Genomic DNA, 21975 nt, shown 5'->3' with positions numbered 1-21975 from the left:
TTCCTTTTTTAAATTATTTTTTATAATAGCCATCCTAATGGGTGTGACGTGGTATCTCATTGTGGTTTTGATTTGCATTTTGCTAATGATCAGTGATATTGAGCATCTTTTCATGTGTTTATTAGCTATCTGTGTATTTTCTTCAGGGAAATATCTATTCAAGTCCTTTGCCCCCCCTTTTTTATTTCCTGAGGAAGATTTGCCCTGAGCTAACATCCATGCCAACCTTCCTCTATGTTTTAGTATGTCGGCCACCAGCACAGCATGGCCACTAACAGCGCAGTGTAGGTCCGTGGAGAACTTAACACATGCCACTGAAGTGGAGAGTGCTGAACTTAACCACTAGGCCACTGGGGCTGGCCGAAGTCCTTTGCCCATTTTTTAATTGGTTTTGTTGTTGTTGTTGAGTTGCAGTCGTTTTTGAATACACTCTGAATATTAATCTCTTACCAGATATACGATTTTCAAATATTTTCTCCCATCCCATGGGTTGCCCTTGCATTCTGTTGACATGTCCTTTGATGCAAAACGTTTTTAATTTTGATGAAGTTCAATTTATTTATCTTTTCTTTTGTTGCCTGTGCTTTTGATGTCATATCCAAAAAATCATTGCCAAGTCAAATGTCATGAAGCTTATCCCCTATATTTTCTTCTAAGAGTTTTTATAGTTTTAGCTCTTATGATTAGATCTTTGGCCCATTTGAGTTAATTTTTGTATATTGTGTAAGGTAAGGATCCAACTTCATCTTTTTGCTTGTGGATACCAGTTTTCCCAATACCAATTGTTGAAAAGACCGTCCTTTTCCCGTTGAATAGTCTTGTCATCCTTGTTGAAAATCATTTGAGCATATTTGTGAGGGTTTATTTCTGGGTTCTTTATCCTATTCCACTGGTCTATATGTCTGTTTTTACCAGTACCATACTGGTTTTTATTAATTTATTTTTACTATTTTTTATTTAGAGCTGTTCTGGGTTCACAGCACAATTGAGCAGAAGGAACAGAGAGTCCCCATATACTCACTGCCCCTGCACATGCACAGCCTCCCCTACTGTCAAAAATCCCACACCAGAATGGTACATTTGTTGCAATGGATGAGCCTACACTGACACATCGTAATCACTGCAAGTCTATAGTTTATTTTAGGGTTCACTCTTGGTGTTGTACCTTCTGTGGATTTGGACAAATGTATAATGATGTGTATCCACCATTATAGTATCATACACAGTATTTTCACTGCCCTAAAAATCCTCTGGGCTCCCCCTAGTCATCCCTGCCTCCTCCTGAACCCATGGCAACTACTGATCTTTTTACTGTCTCTGTAGTTTTATGTTTTCCAGAATATTATATCTTTGGAATCATACAATATGTAGACTTTTCAAATGGGCTTCTTTTGCTTAGGTATAAGCATTTAAGATCCCTCCATGTCTTTTCATGGCTTGTTAGCTCATTTCTTTTTAGCACTGAATAATATTCCATTGTCTGGATATGCCACAGTTTGTTTATCCATTCACCTACTGAAGGACACCTTGGTTGCTTCCAAGCTTTGGCAATTATGAATAAAGCTGCTATAAACTTTAAAGCTGCTATAAACTCTAAAAATTGTGCAGCTTTTTTGTGGACATAAGTTTTCAACTCATTTGAATAAATACCAAGGAGCGCAATTGCTGGATCATATGGTAAGAGTATGTTTAGTTTTGTGAGAAACCGTTAAATCATCTTCCAAAGTGGCTGTAGCATTTTGCATTCCCACCAGCAATGAAGGAGAGTTCCTGTTGCTCACATCCTGGCCAGCATTTGGTGTTGTTAGTGTTTTGGATTTTGGCCATTCTAATAGGTGTATAATGGTATCTCATTATTGTTTTACACACTGTTTTGATTACTGTTTCTTTGTTGTAAGTTTTGGCATCAGAATGTGTGATACCTCCAACACTGTTCTTCCTTTTCAAGATTGTTTTCCCTATTTGGGATTCCTTGAGATTCCATATGAATTCTAGGTTGAGTTTTTCTATTTCTGCAAAAAAAATGTCATTGGGATTTTGGTAGGGATTGCATTGAATCTGTAGACTGCTCTGGGTAGTACTGACACCTTAACAATATGAAGTCTTCTAATCTATGAACATGGGATGTCTTCCTACTTATGAGTGTCTTCTTTAATTTCTTTTAGCAACATTGTGTAATTTTCAGCGTGTAAGTCTTTTGCCTCCTTCGTTAATGCCTAAGTATTTAATCTTTTTGATGCTATTGTAAATGGAATCGCTTTCTTAATTTCCTTTTTGGATTTTTCATCATTGATATGTAGAAAAACAATTGATATTTGCCTATTGATTTTGTATCCTGAAACTGCTAAATTCGTTTATTATTTCTAACAGATTTGTGTATGTGTGCGTGTGTGTGTGATCTTTAGGGTTTTCTACATATAAGATTGTGTCATTTACAAAGAGAAATCATTTTACTTCTTCCTTTCCAATTTGAATGCCTCCTGTTTTTTTTCTTGCCTGTTGCGCTGGCCAGAACTTCAGTACCATGTTGACCAGAAGTGACAAAAGTGGGCATCCTTGTCTCATTCCTGATCTTAGAGGAAAAGCTTTTCAGTCTTTCACCACTGAGTATGGTGTTAGCTGTTTAAGTAGTTTTTTAAAAGATTTTAAAAAGAGGTAAGATTATGAAGTCTTGGGGCCTATTTAAAATTGTGTTTCTCTGAGTTCTCGGCACCTTGCACGGTGCCTGGCACATAGTGATTATCGAATGAATGGATTTTTTTTAAAAACAAAGGCAGTTTCTCAAAACTGTACGAGCTAAAGGCTCTTCTGAATGAAGGGTTGATGTGGGATTCATGGGGGTGGCAAGGTTTGAAGGGCAACCCTAAGGATGATAAGGAGTTATCAGTTGTCCACTGACATGGAGCAGGTGTTGGTCCTACATTGTGGGCAGCAAAGCCACTTGGATCTTAGTAAACTTGGCTTGGATAATTTGCTTTTTAGAGAAATCTCCTTGGTTAAGTTATTTTTCCCTTCTCTATATTAGCACTTAACAGCTGGAAGAAAATAACATATGTTGTATCTCTCTGTATTTATGACTACTGAATTAATAACTTCAGTTCTTTGGATACAAAGAAAATGAGTGAAATGCTATAAATTAGAGATGGAGGTTGTTAATGCTTGTAGAATGTGTAACATATGCCTCCCTTTGGCACAGCTTTGAAGTAATGTGAATGATTTAAAGGGCCTGAGTCTGTTTGCCTTCGTTTTAATTGGGATTAGCTGGAAAGCATTGAGTCACCACCATTTCATTAGTAATGCTGTGTTCTTCCATTGGAACTTGGCCCTCTCAACTTGGAGTAGATAAAAAAATTCTGATTAACTATAGTCCTAGCATGGGAAAATCAAATGATTTTATTTAATATGTTGGCATTTCTCTTCATTTGGACTTTTAACAAGCAGTTTCTAAATATAAACTAACATGTCTTTACTTTTTTCTTTTAATGAAGGTCATCTGAGTTACAGGCTTTAAAGGTCCGTTCTGTAAATGCAGAACTTGCTGATAACTTTGAGAGGCAGCAGGATGTCATGGAAAGAGCAGGCCCTTTTGTCTCAGTGAGAGATTTTTCTGGCTGGAAATAATTGAAACACTATAGCTTGTGCAGAGGGGATGCGTTCTAAGGAGACGAGGCTGTCTCACAGGATCCAAGGACAGGAGGGACAATCAGGCTCAGGAGGGTCTGGGCCTCAGTCCTGGAAGCCCTAGGAGCTGAGGTCACTCACTCTGCGTCTCCAGGGCCACACGGCTTCATCTCTGCTTTTCTCGCTGCACCTGCTCCTTTCTTCTCTCTCAGCAGACTGGCTGCCTTTGCTTCTCCGTTCACACAGCCACGCGCAGCTGCCCAGCTCTGGCTTTTTATCACTTCCAGCTCAAGGGCCAGCAGAGGCTGCCTGGCATCTCTGATTTCCAAATTCCTGGAAGAGAGAATCTGGTTATCTCATCTTGAGTCAGATGACCACTCCTGGTCTGTTCTTTTATTCATTCAAAAAGTCTTTGTTGAATGCTGGGAACTGTTTTAGGCACTGGGGATCCATCCTGCCCTTGTGGACCTTGTGTGTGTGTGTGTGTGTGTGTGTGCGTGTGTGTATGTGTACATGAGAGAAAGAGAGACAGACAGACTATGAAAGCTCCTTCTTTTGGGACTGGGTTGAGAGTTGCAATTTTCAGGGAAAAAGAACTATGGGCTTGGAATTTAGATAGACCTGGATTCAAATCCTGACTCTTCTCATTATCAGCTCTGTGTGACCTTGGGCTTATTCGATTACCTCCTCAGCCTCAATTTTCTCATCAGTGAGATGAAAGTAATCTTTTCTAGGGTAGTTAAGAGGATTAAAATGAAAGGTGTCTGTAAAGTCACTATATAGTGCCTGCCACAGAATCAGAACTCTGCCCCACACCAGTGGCTGTTAGTCACTAGTGGTTGTGACCCTGAGAGAGTTACTTAGCTTGTCTGAATCTGTTTCCTCACTTATAAAATGGGAAAGAGCGTCATCTACCTCACGTGCTTATTGTGAGGATTAAATCATGTGATGAGTGCCCGGCGCCAGGAATTCGTACATGGTAGACATTCATTGCGGTGCTGCTCCTCTTGTGCTTGTTACGAATCACATTTTTTCCCTTTCTTCTAGATCCCATTTGGCCGACGCTTGCCTTGTGACATCTACTGGCATGGAGTTTCATTTCATGACAATGACATATTCTCCGGTCAAGTGAACAAGTTTCCAGGTATCTGCTGTTATTGTTGGCATTTAAAAACGTTTCTAGGGCTGAGTCTGAGGGTACACTCTTCTGCAAAAACTTGACAGTGTTTTGAGATGAAACTCGAGGACCCTTAATTGGGAATTGCTGCCTGCGCTGTGCAGCGGTACCATTCCCTCTGGAGGGAAGTTAACACAGAGGCAATCAGGACTTAACCCACCAAGGGTTTAAGATTGGAGGTTCAGGGGCTGGCCTGGTAGCACAGCGGTTAAGTTCACACGTTCCACTTTGTGCAGCCTTGGGTTCACCAGTTCGTATCCCGGGGGTAGACCTACGCACCTTTTGTCAAGCCATGCCGTGGCAGACGTCCCACATATAAAGTAGAGGAAGATGGGCATGGATGTTAGCTCAGGGCCAGTCTTCCTCAGCAGAAAGAGGAGGATTGGCAGCAGATGTTAGCTCAGGGCTAATCTTCCTCAAAAAAAAAAAAAAAAGATTGGAGGTTCAAAAACACAAACAGACAGGCTCTTCTGGTCTAATTCTACTGGTGGAAGAACATGATTTTCACCTTCTGGGTTCTCGATATAACATGGGGGTGTTATGAGAGGGGATTATATTCTCAAAATAAAAAAAAGAACATTTCACTCAAATACTTTGCAGGAAACAGGAGTACTAAAATTCTAGGGATCTATCACAGAAATGGGGTTAGCAGCTTCCATTTTCTTTAAGTATCATATTTGGAGGTACCATTTTTAAGACCAAATCCACCAGTCTCCATACTGGGAACAATAGGCTGCAGTCAGCGTTTAGTTTTATCTCAGGATATCATCCCAGCGAGACTTACCCTGCAAGGTGACTCGTAGTGCCAGAAAAGTCTCCCGGCCAATTTTAAGATACCCCTCCCTCCGCTCCCAGCCCCCCATGTACCTTCTTATTTCATGTTTAATCTCTCCCACCCTCTTCTGCCGTGATTGCTATGCATTATTTTTAATGGCTAATAGAAGAGGTGTTCAAGGTTAGTGGGAGTGCCGGGGGGAGGGAGCATTTGCTTAAGCTGGGTGTGATCACGGCCAAACAGTCCTCCACTTATTTTCAGAAATGTTAACATATTGCACAAACGATATTCTAATGCCAATAATAAATAATTTCTAAAAAGAACATCATCTTGAATTCCATCCCTCATTTAACAAAACCACAATGTGAATATTTCTGTATTTCCTCCCAAACCTTAACCATGTATATGTGTTATTTTTACATAGTGGCAGTCAGAGTGTAGTCGCCTGAATGTAAGGTATTTTCTCTCAGCATTATATCATTTATGCTTATTTTAAAAAGGAGAATCAATTGACTCTTTTTCTTTGGAATTCCATGCCATGTCTTTAAGACACACCTATCAGAAAACCCAATTATCTGCACATTATACACTGGCTAGTTGTGCCACGTCCACTAGGGGTTTTCAACTGAGTGCTGACTACCATAGGCCCCACTTGGCTCAGATTTGCTTGGAAGGGTGTAGGGCAGGAAACACAGCTTGCCAGCCAGTCACCTCAAGTGACAGCTCAGGTGCAAGGAGACAAGATCCACACTGGCGGGTGTGGGTCTGTCTTAGCTTAGACACCACCTAGGAGCCAACATCTCGTGTAACTCCTCCACAGCATAGCTTCCAGGGTCCCCGCCAGGGTCATGCTAAGTTACAAGAATCACTACACTCAAGAAAGCCTAGAGCTGTGATTTCCTACCAGGTATTTATGCAATTTGCCAATCAGGGGTCATTTTAACCGTATGCTTTGTTGTCTAGTAACACCGCTAAATTTCCACCTTTATTGATTTCCAAGGGAGCAAGCTAGAAAATTAGCCCAAGGTCAAATTTGTCCTTAGAGGAGGAGAGAGGGTTTTGTCAGAGGACAAGAACAATTCTTGTAGCCAGGATTCTTGCACACAGTTTAATGGGATAGCTCTTATTTTCTGTCTTGCTGCTCAGAAAAAGCGACATTCTGATGCCACTAAAAGGACTTACTGGAATGTTGGGAGAACAAAATTTGGATGAGAGCAACTCTTTGAATGAGGACAGAGTTCCTGAGACAGGAATCATCAAAGGAGGCTTCATTTACCTTTTCCCAGTCTGTTCAGGCCTCATCTAAGGGCTGAGAGGGGGAAAGAAGGAGTACCCATGGCCCTGCATTTGGAACACAAATCAGAAATACAGAAAAAAATACCCCCGAGGGACTAGTTTCATTAGAGGTAATATAAGAATATTCACTCCAAAGAAGCAAGTCTGGCCTATCCCATATTCCACATGCCAGTGATTAGAACATATAATTTTCCAATTTACTGACAGCAATTAATTAACTCTAATGACAGAGCAGTCTCTCAAACCTCTAGGCAGAGGAAGAGTGCTGCCACACCTTCTGCTCTGTGAAAGACAGCCCTTAGCAAGGGGGTGATCGATCACAGCACGGGCTGCCCTTTGACTCCAGTTTGTGTCCAAGCTTATCTTCTTCCTCTGTCTCTCATATATCCCATTATTCTAAAAATGCATTTAGTATGTTACTTAAAGTCCTAGTGGATGTGCCAGGCAAGTCTAAACACTTCACATGCTGAATAAACTGAAAACTTTTGGATACCCATATGGAAGTAATTTATTTTGTTTGTGTCAGCACATTAGATTTTAGCCACTTTTCTATGGGCAATTTCCTGCAAGATATGTTATTATATTTTAACTGATGAATTAAGACTTTCTATAAAAATTATCTGATTTAGATATGTCTCTGCTTTAAAAAAAAGTCCAGAATCGTCAATTCTCAGCTTACAAGCAAGTCTCTTGCTGAGTTTTAGGGTCTTAGATGAAGGGCAGCTCATGGCAGGTGGTGCCTGAGAGCCCACCAACGAGGAGGGGACTTTCTATAGAGAGGGAGAGGGCTCCTGTGAGGAATCTAGGAGGGCAGCCATGTGTCAAGCACTGGGCTGGGCTGGGGATACAAAGACAAGGAGAAAGCAAGTAAAGAGAAGTAAAATACAAAATAAGTACAATGCCAGAGGAAGTTTGGGAGGCCGTGGGAGTTTGGAGCAAGGACACATGACCTAACTCAGATTTGCCTGGGGGGCAGGCAGGGTGAGAGATCCTGGAGAAGAGGATTGACAGGTGAACTGAGCCTCCAGGAACGGATAAGCCTGACTCCCATGCAAAACAGGGAGCAGAGATGGGGCAAAGGTTTAGAATGCTTAGAGCACGCTGCTCATTCAGCAAAGGGCAAGTGGCCCATGATGGTTAGCAAGGGTCAAGTATGATAAGGACATTGGAGAGGTGATAGGCAGGGACCAAAGTACAGCATTGTTCTGGTCTGAAGGTCATGGGAAGCCACTGAGAAATTTTTAAGCCAGAGAGTGATGTGGGCCAGCTTGCAATTTAGAAAGATCAGCCAGAAGGATGCATTGGAGGTGGGTGGAAAGGCTGAGAAAGGAACAGATATAGAGCCAAGAGGCTGCTGCAGCATCCAGGCGAGAAAGAAACTAATCACTGGTGATGGGAGTAGAGGAAAGAGGATGGATCTGAAAGAATGTATTTGTTGTTTGGTGGTTGTAAGGTGTTTTCGCCAAGAATTACTGTTATGATATTTGGATTGAATAGTACTAGATTTTGTTTCGTTTTTGTTTTTTTAATTGGATTGGGCAAGTCAGAGGATTAAACTATTGCACTCTTGGGTCATTCCAATGGAGTGGGACCACCAGGCCTTGAGACTCCAGTGTAGCAGACGGAAGAACCCAGGCCCCAAAGGAGTGGCAGGAGGCAAGCTCTTGGTGTAAGAAGCTCCAATCGGAGTTGGGGCTCTTTTCCGATCTATAGGGGAACTGCCACAGTAGCGATATCTAGGGCTAGACCTTATTGAGAAAGCCAAGTAGGCAGTCAGCCTCAAAAGAACATGATAGAAGGTAGCAGTAGCCCAGTCACTGGTTTAGTCACAGATGGGAGGACTGCAGCCCTTGCAGGATAGTCTTGCAGGGAACAGAGAAAGAACACTGGGGAGAACAAGGCAAAGGCAGGGCTGAGGCTGCCACTCAGGCACCAAGAGTAAATGACAGGTTACCAAAATTTGAGGACAAAGCAATGGAGCCTCCGAAAAACAGTTAAAATCCTCGTCATCTAATTGGAGTACAAAGTCAGGGTCAAAGTTTCAGTAGGGATGAGCTGATAAGTAGACCTAGAGCTTGCACCTCAGGTCACAGTGGGTCCCAGAACCTACGGCGGGCATGACAGGTAGAGGTCAGGCGCTGCAGCTGCTTAGAGAAGAGAGGCAGAGCCTGGAGCCAGTAGGTCCTGGCGATGACCTCCCTTTTCATGTGCTCTGCAGCATGTGCTCTGCCTCAGCTAGAAACCCAGCTACTGAGAGAAGATGACACTCCTCGCGTCTGTCTCTGAGCCACCGCTAGAGGCAGGGATGGGAACACAGCATTGGGTGGGAACACAGCTTAGATACGGTGGAGGAAAAAAGGTTTTGGTGGTAAACAGATTTAGAGGGGTCTACACTGGTGCATTCTGGAGACGGGCGTTCAGGCAGAGCTAGGGGTGAGATGTCTAAAACTTACGGGCCAGAAGGGTCTGGGAAAAACAGCTTTGGCTTGTAGGGGTGCTTCTTAAGCTGGTTGTTTTCAACTTGGAGACAGACACAAAGGTAAACTCGGAAACAGATCTATTAGCTGGTGTGGGTGCTGATGATCCACATTAGAAAAAGAGCCACTGCAGATTTATAATGAATATCTACTCAGTTTGCTGGACATTGATGTTCACGACCTTCTCTGGAACATTCAGACTGCACTCCTGTGCTCACAGCACTTCTGTGTGTGTTGTGTGGGTCCGTCTGACCTGCCAAGGATTTCTGAAAGGGACCCTTCCCCTGTCACAACCATTCAGTGCAGACAATACCACCAACCTCTGGTCTGGAGGCATCATCTATTTGATGTTAGGTGCTGTAGTCCAGTTAGTTATGAAGGTTTTTAGTTTAATACTATAACTGAAATGTTAGTTAAATACAAGTAAAAAGGTTCCCAAAAAGTTGAAAATTTTTTGTGTATACTTTGTATTAAGCTCCAACATTTGTAACTCAAAAATTCTAATTTCATGGAGGAATCAAAGGCAATAGGTGTAATTTTCAGAATGCGTACTTACTTCTTGCGAAGCTCGGAACACGGTCCTCAGTGAGTTTTCTTTAATATCGAAGAGCCCACATCAGAGCACAGCCTGTTAGTGCTTTTTAAGTTCCTTTAGTTCTTATTAATCCTTCTCCTTATCCTTCTAAACAAGAGCTAAGAACCTAGGCATTGACATCTCGAAGCTGCGATCTTTAGATTTATTGTGTTTTTAATATGCTGAGGGAAGCAAGATAGGTTATTAAAACGTTCATTCTCAGATGTTCACCTTTTGCTTCCTGAACGTGGGAGTTTTGAGAGACCTCATTCATTCTAACTGTGCCCATTTGGACCGTGTGATAATTCCACATGCCAGGCTGACATGGAGCTGTGTACTTTCTGTTAAAAATGACTTTGTTAAGCAAATTTCTCATGTCAGTAACGGAACCATGTAGGCTCTTTCAGGGTGAAGGCCATTGTTAGCCTTCATCTTTAGCAATGATATTTGCTTTAAGAACGAAGCTTGCTAAAATTTTAAAATTGTGACCTATTTGCTTAAAATTTGCCGAGATATATATTCATTTTCTCCTCTTGTCAGAGTTACTAAAGATATTACAAGAAAAAAATCCACCATCCTTTTAAGATGTTTTATAAGTGAGACGTTTCAGTCCCTCTGGGCAAGTTAATGAGATCTGATCAATGTCAGTGTCAGTATTTATAACAGAAGAACTCCTACGGATTCCGTTTTTTCCCTTTAAACTATAAATTATGCTATGATATCCTTTCTACTTCCTGTCCTTATTTCAAGGAGACAGATTTTATGCTGAAAGGTGTATATTTTTCTATTTTATACCTTTAATACTCATGAGAGTTTAAAACAAAGCCACTTAATTAAGCTTCTCATAGTGTAATCAGAGTCCACTAGATAATATTCTCTAGGATATAAGATGGAAGGAATCCCAGAAGTACGTGTACTCACCCAAAATTAAAGAGGATATTAAGTTTTAAGTGTAAGATATAAATGTTTCTTTTTATTCATTATTTAGGGGGCTGACAAAGAATGGAATAATAAACTCGGTGGAAATTCATTCTTTCAAATTGATGCTTCATTTTTATAAGGAGAAAAAAAATATCCGTCTATCCCCCCAAGTTTGTCATTAATTTGGTAGATCTTCCCAAACTATGAGTCACCGCTGTGGGGAACAATTCGTACCTTTTTTTATCCTGTCTAAAAAGGTGAATATGGCGGGTGGGTGGTTTTAAAAGTCCCAAATAATGGCTGTCTTATAGCTCGTGGCCACTGTTGTTAAAACCTCACAGCTTCTCTTCTCCCCAGGCATGACGGAGATGGTGCGTAAAATTACTCTGAGCAGAGCAGTGAGAATCATGCAGAATCTCTTTCCTGAGGAGTACAACTTCTACCCTCGCTCATGGATTCTGCCTGACGAGTTCCAGCTCTTTGTTGCTCAGGTAGATGGCACTCCGTCCCCACGACCCTTGAATTCTGTTCTGGTTGCAACTATGTCCTGGGAGCTGTGTGCTGGGAGCTGGAGCAGGGGGTGCCCAGGAAGCTGAGACTGGTTAAGGGAGTGTCTTAACCATACACAGTAGGTGTTGGCAGCAATCAAGGCAGCCTGCAGAGTTGAACGAGTAGAGTGACAGGTAGGTAAGCTGAAGAAGTGGGTCTTGACATGAGGAGACAGGCCTGGGGCATCTCATACTGGGAGCTGGATCACGGGGTCAGCGTTCGGACAGCCAGGCAGACAGAGTGGAGCAGGGGTTGAGCCCACAAGTGGACTGGACTGGCACTGTCTGGGTGAACCCTCGAGGCTGTGCTCTCCTCAGCACCCTGTGGTGGGACACGTGGGAGGTCGGACTCCGTTTCAAGGCCAGGGAGTAGGTCTGACAGACTGAGGGGGGAAACGTTTGAAGTGTCCTGCATTAAATTTGTTTCAGAATCAATTTTTAAATCACCCATTCCATATCAAAGCAACTTGTTTGAGCCTTCACCGCTGATGGTGAAACAGAACCAGTAGTGAAGCTGAAAGCAGAATTGCCCTTTCATTTAGTCTTTTAACGATTTCATTTAGGACCATTTCAAAGCCTTTGCCAATGGGTTCCACGGTCCATACCATACCTCTGAGGGTAACTATGCAGCAAATGCCTGTCTCACTGTGATGAGGCTATTGCGATTTGTTGGTCCTACTATGTTCCAGGCATTGTGCTAAAAGCTTACCATTATTTCTCTAAATCCTCACCGCAATCTTATGAAGTTGGTTGTATTATTATCCCCATTTTATGGATGAGGAAACTGAGGCTTTGAGAAGTTGACTTGCTTAAGAAGTAGGATTTAAACTAGAGCTGATTTCAAGGCCTACGCTTTTTATATTCTTTATTGCCTGCATGTTGTTTTGTTTTTAATATTGAATTATAAAACTTGTAATAAAATTATGATTTATTAAGCCCCAAAATCTTGACGTAGTAATTCTTAAAAGGAAGCTTTCTATGAGGTGGTGGTCACATAGATCTATACATTTCTTAAAATTCATCAAATTATTGACTTAAAATGAGTGTGTTTTATTGTATGGAAATTATGCTTCAGTAAAGTTAATTTTTAAAAATAAAGTGAACTACCATCTGTTCCCCATACTCACCTCCCAGTTTCCACTTCTGTGGCTCTGCTCATGCTACTGCCCCTGCGTGGAATACCTTTCCTTCCCATTTCTACAACTCTGTATCTAACTATTCTGCAAGGCTGACTTTAAATGATACCAACTGTGTCTTCAAAATCAGACGAGTGAGAAGAGCATTTCCATCATCCCTGAAGCTCCTCTGTGCTTCCTTGTGGTCAGCCCCTCCACCCCCCAGCCCAGGCAACCGCTGATCTGCATTCTCATTATAGATTAGTTTTGCCCATTCGAGAAATTCATATAAATGATAAAGTAAGTATTCTTTTGAGTCTTTTTTTCTTTCGGAATTATGTTTTTGAGATTCATCCATGTTTATTGTGTGTGTCAGTAGCTTGTATTTTTATTAGTGAGCAGTCTTCCGTTGTATGACTGTACCCCGCTCTGTTTATCTATTCACCAATTGATGGGCATTTGAGTTGTTTCCAGTTTGGGGATATTATAAATAAATCTGCTGTGACGATTCATGTCAAGTCCTTTTGTGGATATATGTTTACATGTCTCTTGGGTAATATCTAGGAGTGGAATTTCTGGATTATATGGTATGTGTCTGTTTAACTTTATAAATTGCCAAAATGTTTCCCAAAGTGGTTCCGCTTTACACTGTCACTGGCAGTGTGTGAGCATTGTCTTTGTTCCACATCGTTGCCAATACTTGGTATTGTTAGTCTTTTGAATTTTAGACATTCTAGTAGATGTGTAGTTGTATCTTTTTATGGTTTTAATTTACGCCTCCCTGATGACTAGATGTTGAGCATCTTTTCATGTGCCTTTTGGCCATTTGAATATTCTCTTTGGTTAAGTGTGTATTCAAAATTTTTGCTCATTTTTTATGAATATTTTATTTTTAAGTCGCAGGTTCTTTATATATTTTGAATACAAGTCTTTTCATGTGTATTGTGATGTATTTGTATATGTATTGTGACTATTTTCTCCCACTTGACTTTTCAAAGTCTTAACCTTAAATTTGCATTTTTTAACTCTGTCTTTTAAAGAACAGAAGTTTTTCATTTCGATGAAGTGAAATTTGTCAAGATTTTCTTTTGTAGTTTGTGTGATGTCTAAGACATCTTATATCAATCCCTTTAAATTTGTTGAAAGTTGTCTTATGGTCCATATAATGTCTATCTTGGTGAATGTTTCACATGCACTTGAAAATAATATGTATTTAGGAGTTGTTGGTGTAGCATCCTGTAAATATCAATTAGGTCAAGTTGTTACTTGGCACTGTTCACATATTCCTTACTAATTTACTGCCTACTTGTTCTGTCAGTTATTGAGAGAGTATGTTGAAATTTCCAGTTCACATTGTGGATTGTCTATTTCTCCTTCTAGTTATGTCAGTTTTTGTGTCTTGTATTTTGAAGCTCTGTTATTAGCTTGATAATTTGACTACTTTGTAAGGTAACTGTCCTTGTCCTGAAGTCTACTCTGATATTAATATAGCACCTCCAGCTTTCTTTGACTCACTATTTGTGTGGTATATCTTTTGATTATTCTTTTACTTTTTAACCTATCTGTACTTTTAAAGAGTGCTTCTTGGTGACAGCATGTAAATGGGTTATGATCTTTTATCCAGTTTGACAATCCCCGCCTCTTAATTGGTGTGTTTAGCCCATTTATACTTAATGCAATCATCAATATTGTTGGATTCAAATATACCATCTTTTTATTTCTTTTCTATTTATCCTATATGTTTGGATTAATTGGATATTTTTAGTATTTTATTTTATCTCCTCATTAGGCCTATTAGCTATACCTCTTTAAAAAGTGTTTTTAGTTTTTCTTCTATCCCTAGGCACTAGGATTTACAATGCATCTTTAACTTATCACATTTACTTTAAGTGTTACATACTTCAAGTTCACTCTAAGCACCTTGCTGCAGTCGGCTTCTACTCCCACTCTCATTCTCTGTGCTATTGTCACATACTTTACTTACATGTTACGAACCCCACAATACATTGTTATTATTTTTGCTTTGAAAAGTCAATTTTCTTATAAAGAAACTGAAAAATGAATATATTTGTATTCTATACTCACCCATATATTTACATTTTCAGCATTCTTTATTCCTTCGTGTAGCTCTGGGGTTCCATCTGGCATTATTTTCCTTCAGCTTGGGGAATTTTCTTTAACATGTCTCTTGTAGTGCAGGTCTGCTTGTGACAAATTCTCTCAGCTTTTGGTTTTTTGGAAATGCCTTCATTTTGCTTTCAGTTTTTAAACTATTTTGAACTAATTTTGGACTTACAAAAAAGTTGCAAAAACAGTAGAGAGAGATTTCCCATATATCCTCCATTTAGCTTCTCCTAATATTAGCATCTCATACAATTACTGAAACTGGTAAATTAACATTGATATAACAATACTAAATAATATACACATCTTACTTGCATTTTTCTATTATCCTGCTAATGTCCTTTTTTTCTGGTACAGGATCCACTCCATGATCCCTCACTGCCTTTCTCCTTAGTTTCCTCTGATCTATAACAGTTGCTCAATCTGTCTTTGTCTTTCATGACCTCGACTCTTTTGAAGAGTATTGGCCAGTTATTTCTTTAAGAATGTCCTTCAACCTGGTTTAGATTTTTTTCATAATTAAATTCATATTAAACATTTTTGCTAAGAATAACAGAAAAATGATGTTGTCACTTTCTCAATGCATCATATCAGGAGGTACATCATGGCAAGATGTCTTAATTCTGGTGATGATGACTTTGATCACTTAGTTAAGGTAGTGTCTGCTATGTTTCTCTACTATAAAGTTACTACTTTTTCCCTTTGTAATCATTAAGTATCTTGTGGGGAGATATTTTGAGTCTATACAGATAGCCTATTTGTCTTATAATTTTCTAAAAAGCAGCTTTAGTTAAGTATAATTGACATACAATTATCTGCAAATATTTAAAGTGTGCAGCTTGATATGTTTTGATATATGTAAAAACATATGAAACCATGACCACCATCAATCAAGATAATGAACATATCCATCACCCCAAAATGTTTCCTCATGTCCCTTTTTAGTCCTTCCTTTCTTCCCCTCCCTGCCCTCTACCTCCTGTCACCAGGCAACCGTGGATCTGCTTTCTGTCAAGATTAGTTTGCACTTTCTAGAATTTTATATAAATGAAATCATATAGCAGGTACTCTTTTCTTCTTTTCTGGGGTCTGGCTTCTTTCACTCAACATAATTATTTTGAAATTCATCCATGTTGTAGTATTCATCAATAATTCATTCTTTTTTATTACTGAGGAGTATTCCATTGACTGTATATGCCGCAGTTTGCTTATACCTTTAAATAGGTCCTGGTACCGATAGGTTGGTACGTGGGGGTCCCCACTCCAACCAGCAATTCTGGGGACACCAGCCGGGTGTCCTACAATTCAACTTAATTCTGTCACTATCTACCCAGAGATAGTATCAGATTCCACAGGTTGAGGGTTCAGTCCTCCAAGACTGCCCCCGCCCCCACCAGCTCAGGCGCCAGTCGCAAGCCCAGGTTGTTACTTGTGCTTCTAATGAGCTGGCTACAGATTGGAGGCTCCAAAGACCTTCTTGGACTTCAGACACCAGTTGCAAGCCCAGGTTGTTACCTGTACTTCTGACCTACTGGCTATAAATTAGAGATTCCCAGAACCCCCTCCTTGGGTTTGATTAATTTGCTAGAGCGGCTCACAGAACTCAGAGAAACATTTTACCTGTTAGATTACTGGTTTGTTATCAAACGATATAACTCAGGAACAGCCAGAGGGAAGTGATGCATAGGGCAAGGTATGAGCAAAGGGCTTGGAGCTTCCATGCCCTCCCCAAGCACACCACTCTGCCCAGTCTCCACGTGTTCACCAACCTGGAAGCTCTCCAAACCCCAGTCCCTTTGATTTTTTTATGGGGCCTTCGTTACATGGGCATGGTTGATTAAATAATTGGCTATTGGTGGTTGATTCAGCCTCCAGCCCCTCTCTCCTCCCCAGAGGCGAGGGGGTGGAATTGAAAGTTCCAACCTTCTAATCACATGGTTGGTTTCCCTGGCAATCAGCCCCCATCCTTAGGTGATTTGCAAAAGTCACCCTTATTAACATAAACCCATAAAGTTGTGATGGAAAGGGCTTGTTGTATGTAAATAACAAGACACCCATTTCACCTTTATGGCTCTGAAGAGTTTTCAAGAACTGAGGGCTAGAGATCAAATATTATAACAGAAGATGCTCTATTGCTCTTGCCACTCAGGAAATTCCAAGGGTTTTGGGAACTGTGAATGAAGACCAAATATATATGAGAAATATATTTTGGTCATCTGAAATACCTAATAATATGTATACTTCTTATAAATTACAATATTGCAGCCTTCAACTGCTGCTGGACAATTGGATTGATTCCAGTTTTTGGCTATTACAAATAAAAACACTACGAACATCTGTGTATAAGTTTTTGTGTGAACATGTTTCCATTTATCTTCAGTAAATGCTTAAGAATGGAATGTCGATCATATGGTAGGTTTACATTTAATTTTGGAGAAAGTACCAATAGTTTTCCGAAGTGGTTGTGCCGTTTTTTATTCTCGTCAGCACTGTACGAGCCTTCTAATTCTTCCATATCCTTGCCTAAACTTGGTAATAGTCAGGCTTTTCATTTTAGCCGTTATAATAGGTGTGTAGTGTTTTCTCATGGGTTTTAATGTGTTTCCCTGTTTATTAATGATGTTGAGCATCTTTTCATGTGCTTGTTTGCCATCCAAATATATTCTTTGGTGAAATATCTATTCACATTTTGTGCACATTTGTCACAATTGAGTTATTTTTGCATATAATGTAAGGTATGGATTGAAGTTCAGTGTTTTTGGCACATGAATATGCAATTGTTTCAGAAACACTTGATGAGAATACTAACCTTTCTCTCCCAAATTCCCTTTGCACTTATGTTGAAAATAGTTGCTCAAATATGTGTAGGTGTATTTCTGAATTCTCTATTTGCTTCCACTCATGTATTTGTCTATCTTTATGACAATACCTCACTGTCTTGGTGACTCTAGCTATATAATAGTTTTGAAATCAGATAATGTAAGTCCTCTGACTTTGTTCTTTTTCGAAGTTGTCTTGGCTGTTATTGTCTTTTGATCTGCCATATGAATCTTAGAATCAGCTTGTCAATCTCTACAAAAAAGCCTGCTGAGGTTTTGATTGGGATTGCATTGAATCTCTATATCACTTAAGATAGAATCAACATCTTAACAACATGGAGTCTTCTGATCCGTGAATTTGGTGTCTCCCTCCTTTTATTTAAGTCTTCTTTAATTTCTTTAAGCAAAGTTTTTAGTTTTCGGTGTACAGCCCTTTCACATCTTTTGTCAAGTTTATCCCTAAGTATTTCAAATTTTTGATACATTGGCAATGTTTTATTGATTTATTTTTTTAACATTTATCAAATAATTCTTTTTTTTCCTTCTTCTTCTCCCCAAAACCCCCTGGTACATAGTTATATATTCTAGTTGTGAGTGCCTCTGGTTCCACTATGTGGGACGCTACTTCAGCATGGCCTGATGAGTAGTGCCTGGGATCTGAACTGGCAAAACCCCGGGCTGCCAAAGCAGAGCGCACGCACTTAACCATTTGACCACAGGACCGGCCCTGGCAATGTTTTATTTTTAAACTTCAATTTCTAGTTGTTTACTGTGTGTATGGAGAAATGCAATTGATTTTTATATTCTGATCTTGTATCCTGCAACCTTGATGAACTCACTTAATAGTTCCAGTAGCTTATTTTGTAGGTTCCATTGGATTTTCTACATAGACCAACATGTCCTCTGAGAATAGGATGGTTTTATGTTTTACTTTCCAGTCATCATTCATTTCTTTTTCTTACCTTATTGCACTGGCTGGAACCCCTGTACAATGCTGGATAGAATTGGTGAGAGCAGATGTCCTGGACTTGGACTTGTTCCTGGGCTTAGGGGATAAGCATTTAGTTTTTCATCATTAATTATGGTGCTGATGTAGATTTCTTGAAGATGCTGTTTAATAGATTGATGAAGTTTCCTTCTATTCCTTGTTTTTATGGATTTTGTTTTGTTTTCAATTAGGAGTAGATGTTGGATTTTGTTATATACTTTTCTTGAGTCTAATGAGATGATCATATGGATTTTCTTTTTTAATTTGTTAATGTGGTGAATTATATTGATTGATTTTTAAATATTAAACAAACCTTGTATTCTTAAGATAAATCCCACTTGGTCATGATAGATTATCCTGTTTATATATTATTGCATTTGATTTACTGAAATTTTATTTAGAATATTTGCATCTATATTTGTGAGAGATATTGTTCTGTAGTTTTCTTTTCTTGCAATATCTTTGTCTGGTTTTGTTATCAGAGTAATGCAAGTCACATAGAATGAGTTGGAAGTGTTCCCTAACTTTAAAATTTTCTGGAATAGTTTGTGTAGAATTGACCTTATTTCTTCCTTAAATGTTTGGTAAAATTCACCAGTGAAGCCATGTGGACCTAATTTTTTTTATGGGAGAGTTTTAACTAAAAATTCAATTTCTTTCACTATTAAAGGCTATTAATATTATCTACTTCTTCCTAAATGAGCTTTGGTAGTTTGTGTCTTTCAAGGAATTTATCCATTTTTGCATTCCTATAAATATTCTTGAACGTCATTATGGGATCCAGTTAAGTTACTAGGAAATAGATTTTGGGTCTTATTTTTAAGGTTTATTAGGCATGACTGGAGCAGTGCTCAGTCGAAGGCTGATTATTCCTGAGGCAAGAATCTTATGTATATTTTACCCAATCCTCGTGAATCATGGTGTTTTCCAGACTGGCTGGTGAGATCAGACACGCTTCTGTGCTCCGTGTGGGCACCAGGCACTGCTACCTCTAATCCTTTTGAGTGGTTCTTTCCTTGGCCTCGGGTATCTTCCTCACATGCATGCACTGATCCAGACTCAGCTAAAGACTCAAGGGAGACCCTCTGTGGATCTCCAGAGTTCTCTCTTTGTGAAGCAATCTCCTCACCAGTGCTCTGTCCTGAGAACTCCAGCTGTCTTAGTCTCCCCTGAGTCACCATTCCATTTCCTCAACCCAGCAAGTCTACTGGGCTGGGATCTCTCTCAAGGCAGTAAACGGGCAATCATGGGGCTCACGTCATTTGATTCTTGTCTCTCAGGAATCATTGTCCTTTGTTGCCTGATGTCCAGTGCCTTAAAAACCATTATATAATATATTTTGTCCATATTTTGCTTGCTTCACGTGGGAGGGTAAATCTAGTTTCTGTTTCTAGTTTCAGTTCTCTGGAGTGGAAGTCCTCTGAATGAATGATTACATGACAATAACAATAGCAACATTTATTGAGCATTTTTACCTGGAGTACCTATCTTAAAGTTCTTCAGCAACTGTAATAGCATTCTTCTATCATTCATAGGAGAGGAAACTGAGGCACAGAGAGATTAAGTAACTTTGCCAAGGTAACACATCTTGGAAGACTGACTCCAGAGCCAATACCCTTTTACCTTCGGTGCTATAACATGGGAGAATATTTTAATAGATGTGTAGATAAGGTATAGACATATTCCAGAGAAAAGAGTAAAACTTTGCTGGTGATAAGAGGATAAGGATGTTTTCAGGGTAGAGGACAGATGGAATAGAGGGAGAGAGAAGGCTTCCTGGTAAAAGTGACAGCTGATCTCATTTGAGATGAGTTTACCTGGCAGACTAGCCAAAGAAGAGCATTCCAGCCAAAACCAGTAGCTTGTGCAAAGGTACAAAGATGTGAAATAATATGACACATTGGAACGATAAGCAGTTTAGTGTTACTGGAGTTTAAAAGACGAGGGTTTGATGGCAGATGAACTGGGAGAAGTAGAGGCCAGATCATGGAGGGCCTTGAATGCCAGGTTAAAGAACTTTACAAGGGGAAGCCATGAAGGGTTTTCAGTAGGAGGTGGGGAGGAGGACGGTCAGGTTTTAGTATTAGAAAGGTAACCTGATAGCAGAATATGGAGTAGTCTCGGGGGTGGGGGGTGGCGGTGGGCAAAAGAGGGAGACCTGTTGGAAAAGCTGTGCTGCTTGTCCAGGCAAAAGAGATGCTGAGGGCTGTATTAAGACATTAGGACAAGAGTCTTATGCAGACAAAGGCCAGATGTGAGGAATATTTAGAAGGTGGATTCTATAGGATTTGGAGACAGATGGGCGAAGGAGTGAGGAAGAAGGCAGATGTAACGCTTTCAGGAATCGGGGTTGGGGGGGTGCCATCTGCCAAGATGCCCAAGAGGAGGGGCAGGTTTAGTGGAGGAGATGGCAAGCTGAGCAAGTGCTCGGTGCTTAACCGTCGGCTTCCTGATTTCAGCCGTTCGGCAGACTCCTTTCTCTTGAGTGGGACAGGGAGGTGGGGTCAGGCGATTCTTGGTTTCTTCCTGTTTTATGTTTCAGCATGCTAAGTCTTCAAATGTCAGAGCCCATTTGATTCATGTCGAAGGTACTTGGAACTGGATAGTTCTCTGATATAAAGGAGGATTTCTTTGTGTCTAAAATAGCATTAATTTAGAATCTGCTGACTCAGGGCCTGGCACATGTAGAAAAGGCTATGAAAACCCCGCTGTAGTTGTTTGCCGGAAAGCCCTGACACCACCGCTTATTTCCTATGGGATCTCAGCTAAGTCCATCCTCCTCTTAGTCCCATTTCCCCATCTGTTTAGTGAAGAAATGATCCCAACCTGAGAGTGATTGTGGGCATCCAGTGAGTATTTGATGATGAAATGCTTTATTAGCTACAAACCTGAGAAAAACTTGTGGCATTCTTATTTTTAATATCTCCTTCGTTTTAATACAAAACAATGCATTCACATTAAGAATTCAAATTCTATAGGAATGTGTAAAGTAAAACAGTGAAAAAAAATATCCCCACTCCTCGGAAATTACTTGCACACTTTGGTGTGTATCCTTCCAGCTTTTCCTATGTGGAAACAAATATATACTGTAACACACACAGCTTTTTTTTCTTTAAAAATGGGACTGTACTATATATTCTTTTCTTTAGGCTTCCTTTTCCCGCACCAAATATGTTTTAGACATCTTTCCATGTCACTGCTGTGTAGTATCCCGTTGTATGAGTGCACTCTAACTTTTATAATCACTTCCCTGTTGGTGAGCATCTAGGTGGTTCTCATATTTCTTGGTTCGACAAATACTGCTTTGGGAAACATGCTCATATAGGCATCTATATACACCTGTGCCAGCACTGCCTCCAGATAGAGATCTCAAAGTGGAATTGCTGTATTAAAGGGTATGTGCGTTTACCTTTTTGACAGGTAAAGCCAGACACGAGGCTTTATTAGAAATGGTGCACTGAATTATGAGGGGAGCAGCATCTTGCCAGTGCCTTGGGAGTGAGCTCTGAGGAGTGCTTGTGGGCCTTGCTTTGTGATTCT

General features: G+C 40.1%; 1 protein-coding gene across 1 annotated transcript in view; it reads left to right on the top strand.

Moving 5' to 3' along the window:
* The window catches only part of TTLL11 (tubulin tyrosine ligase like 11), a 227315-nt gene that overhangs the window by 42541 nt on the left and 162799 nt on the right, over nt 1-21975 (top strand). The window contains exons 2-3 of the mRNA XM_046638059.1: nt 4669-4765; nt 11199-11332. Coding sequence (XP_046494015.1) covers nt 4669-4765; nt 11199-11332 — 231 coding nt within the window. The remainder of the gene's footprint in view (nt 1-4668; nt 4766-11198; nt 11333-21975) is intronic.

The sequence above is a fragment of the Equus quagga genome, chromosome 1 (assembly GCF_021613505.1).
Source record: "Equus quagga isolate Etosha38 chromosome 1, UCLA_HA_Equagga_1.0, whole genome shotgun sequence".
Taxonomy (NCBI): domain Eukaryota; kingdom Metazoa; phylum Chordata; class Mammalia; order Perissodactyla; family Equidae; genus Equus; species Equus quagga.
The sequence above is the reverse complement of the archived record's forward strand: the minus strand, read 5'-3'. Positions and strand labels throughout refer to the sequence as shown.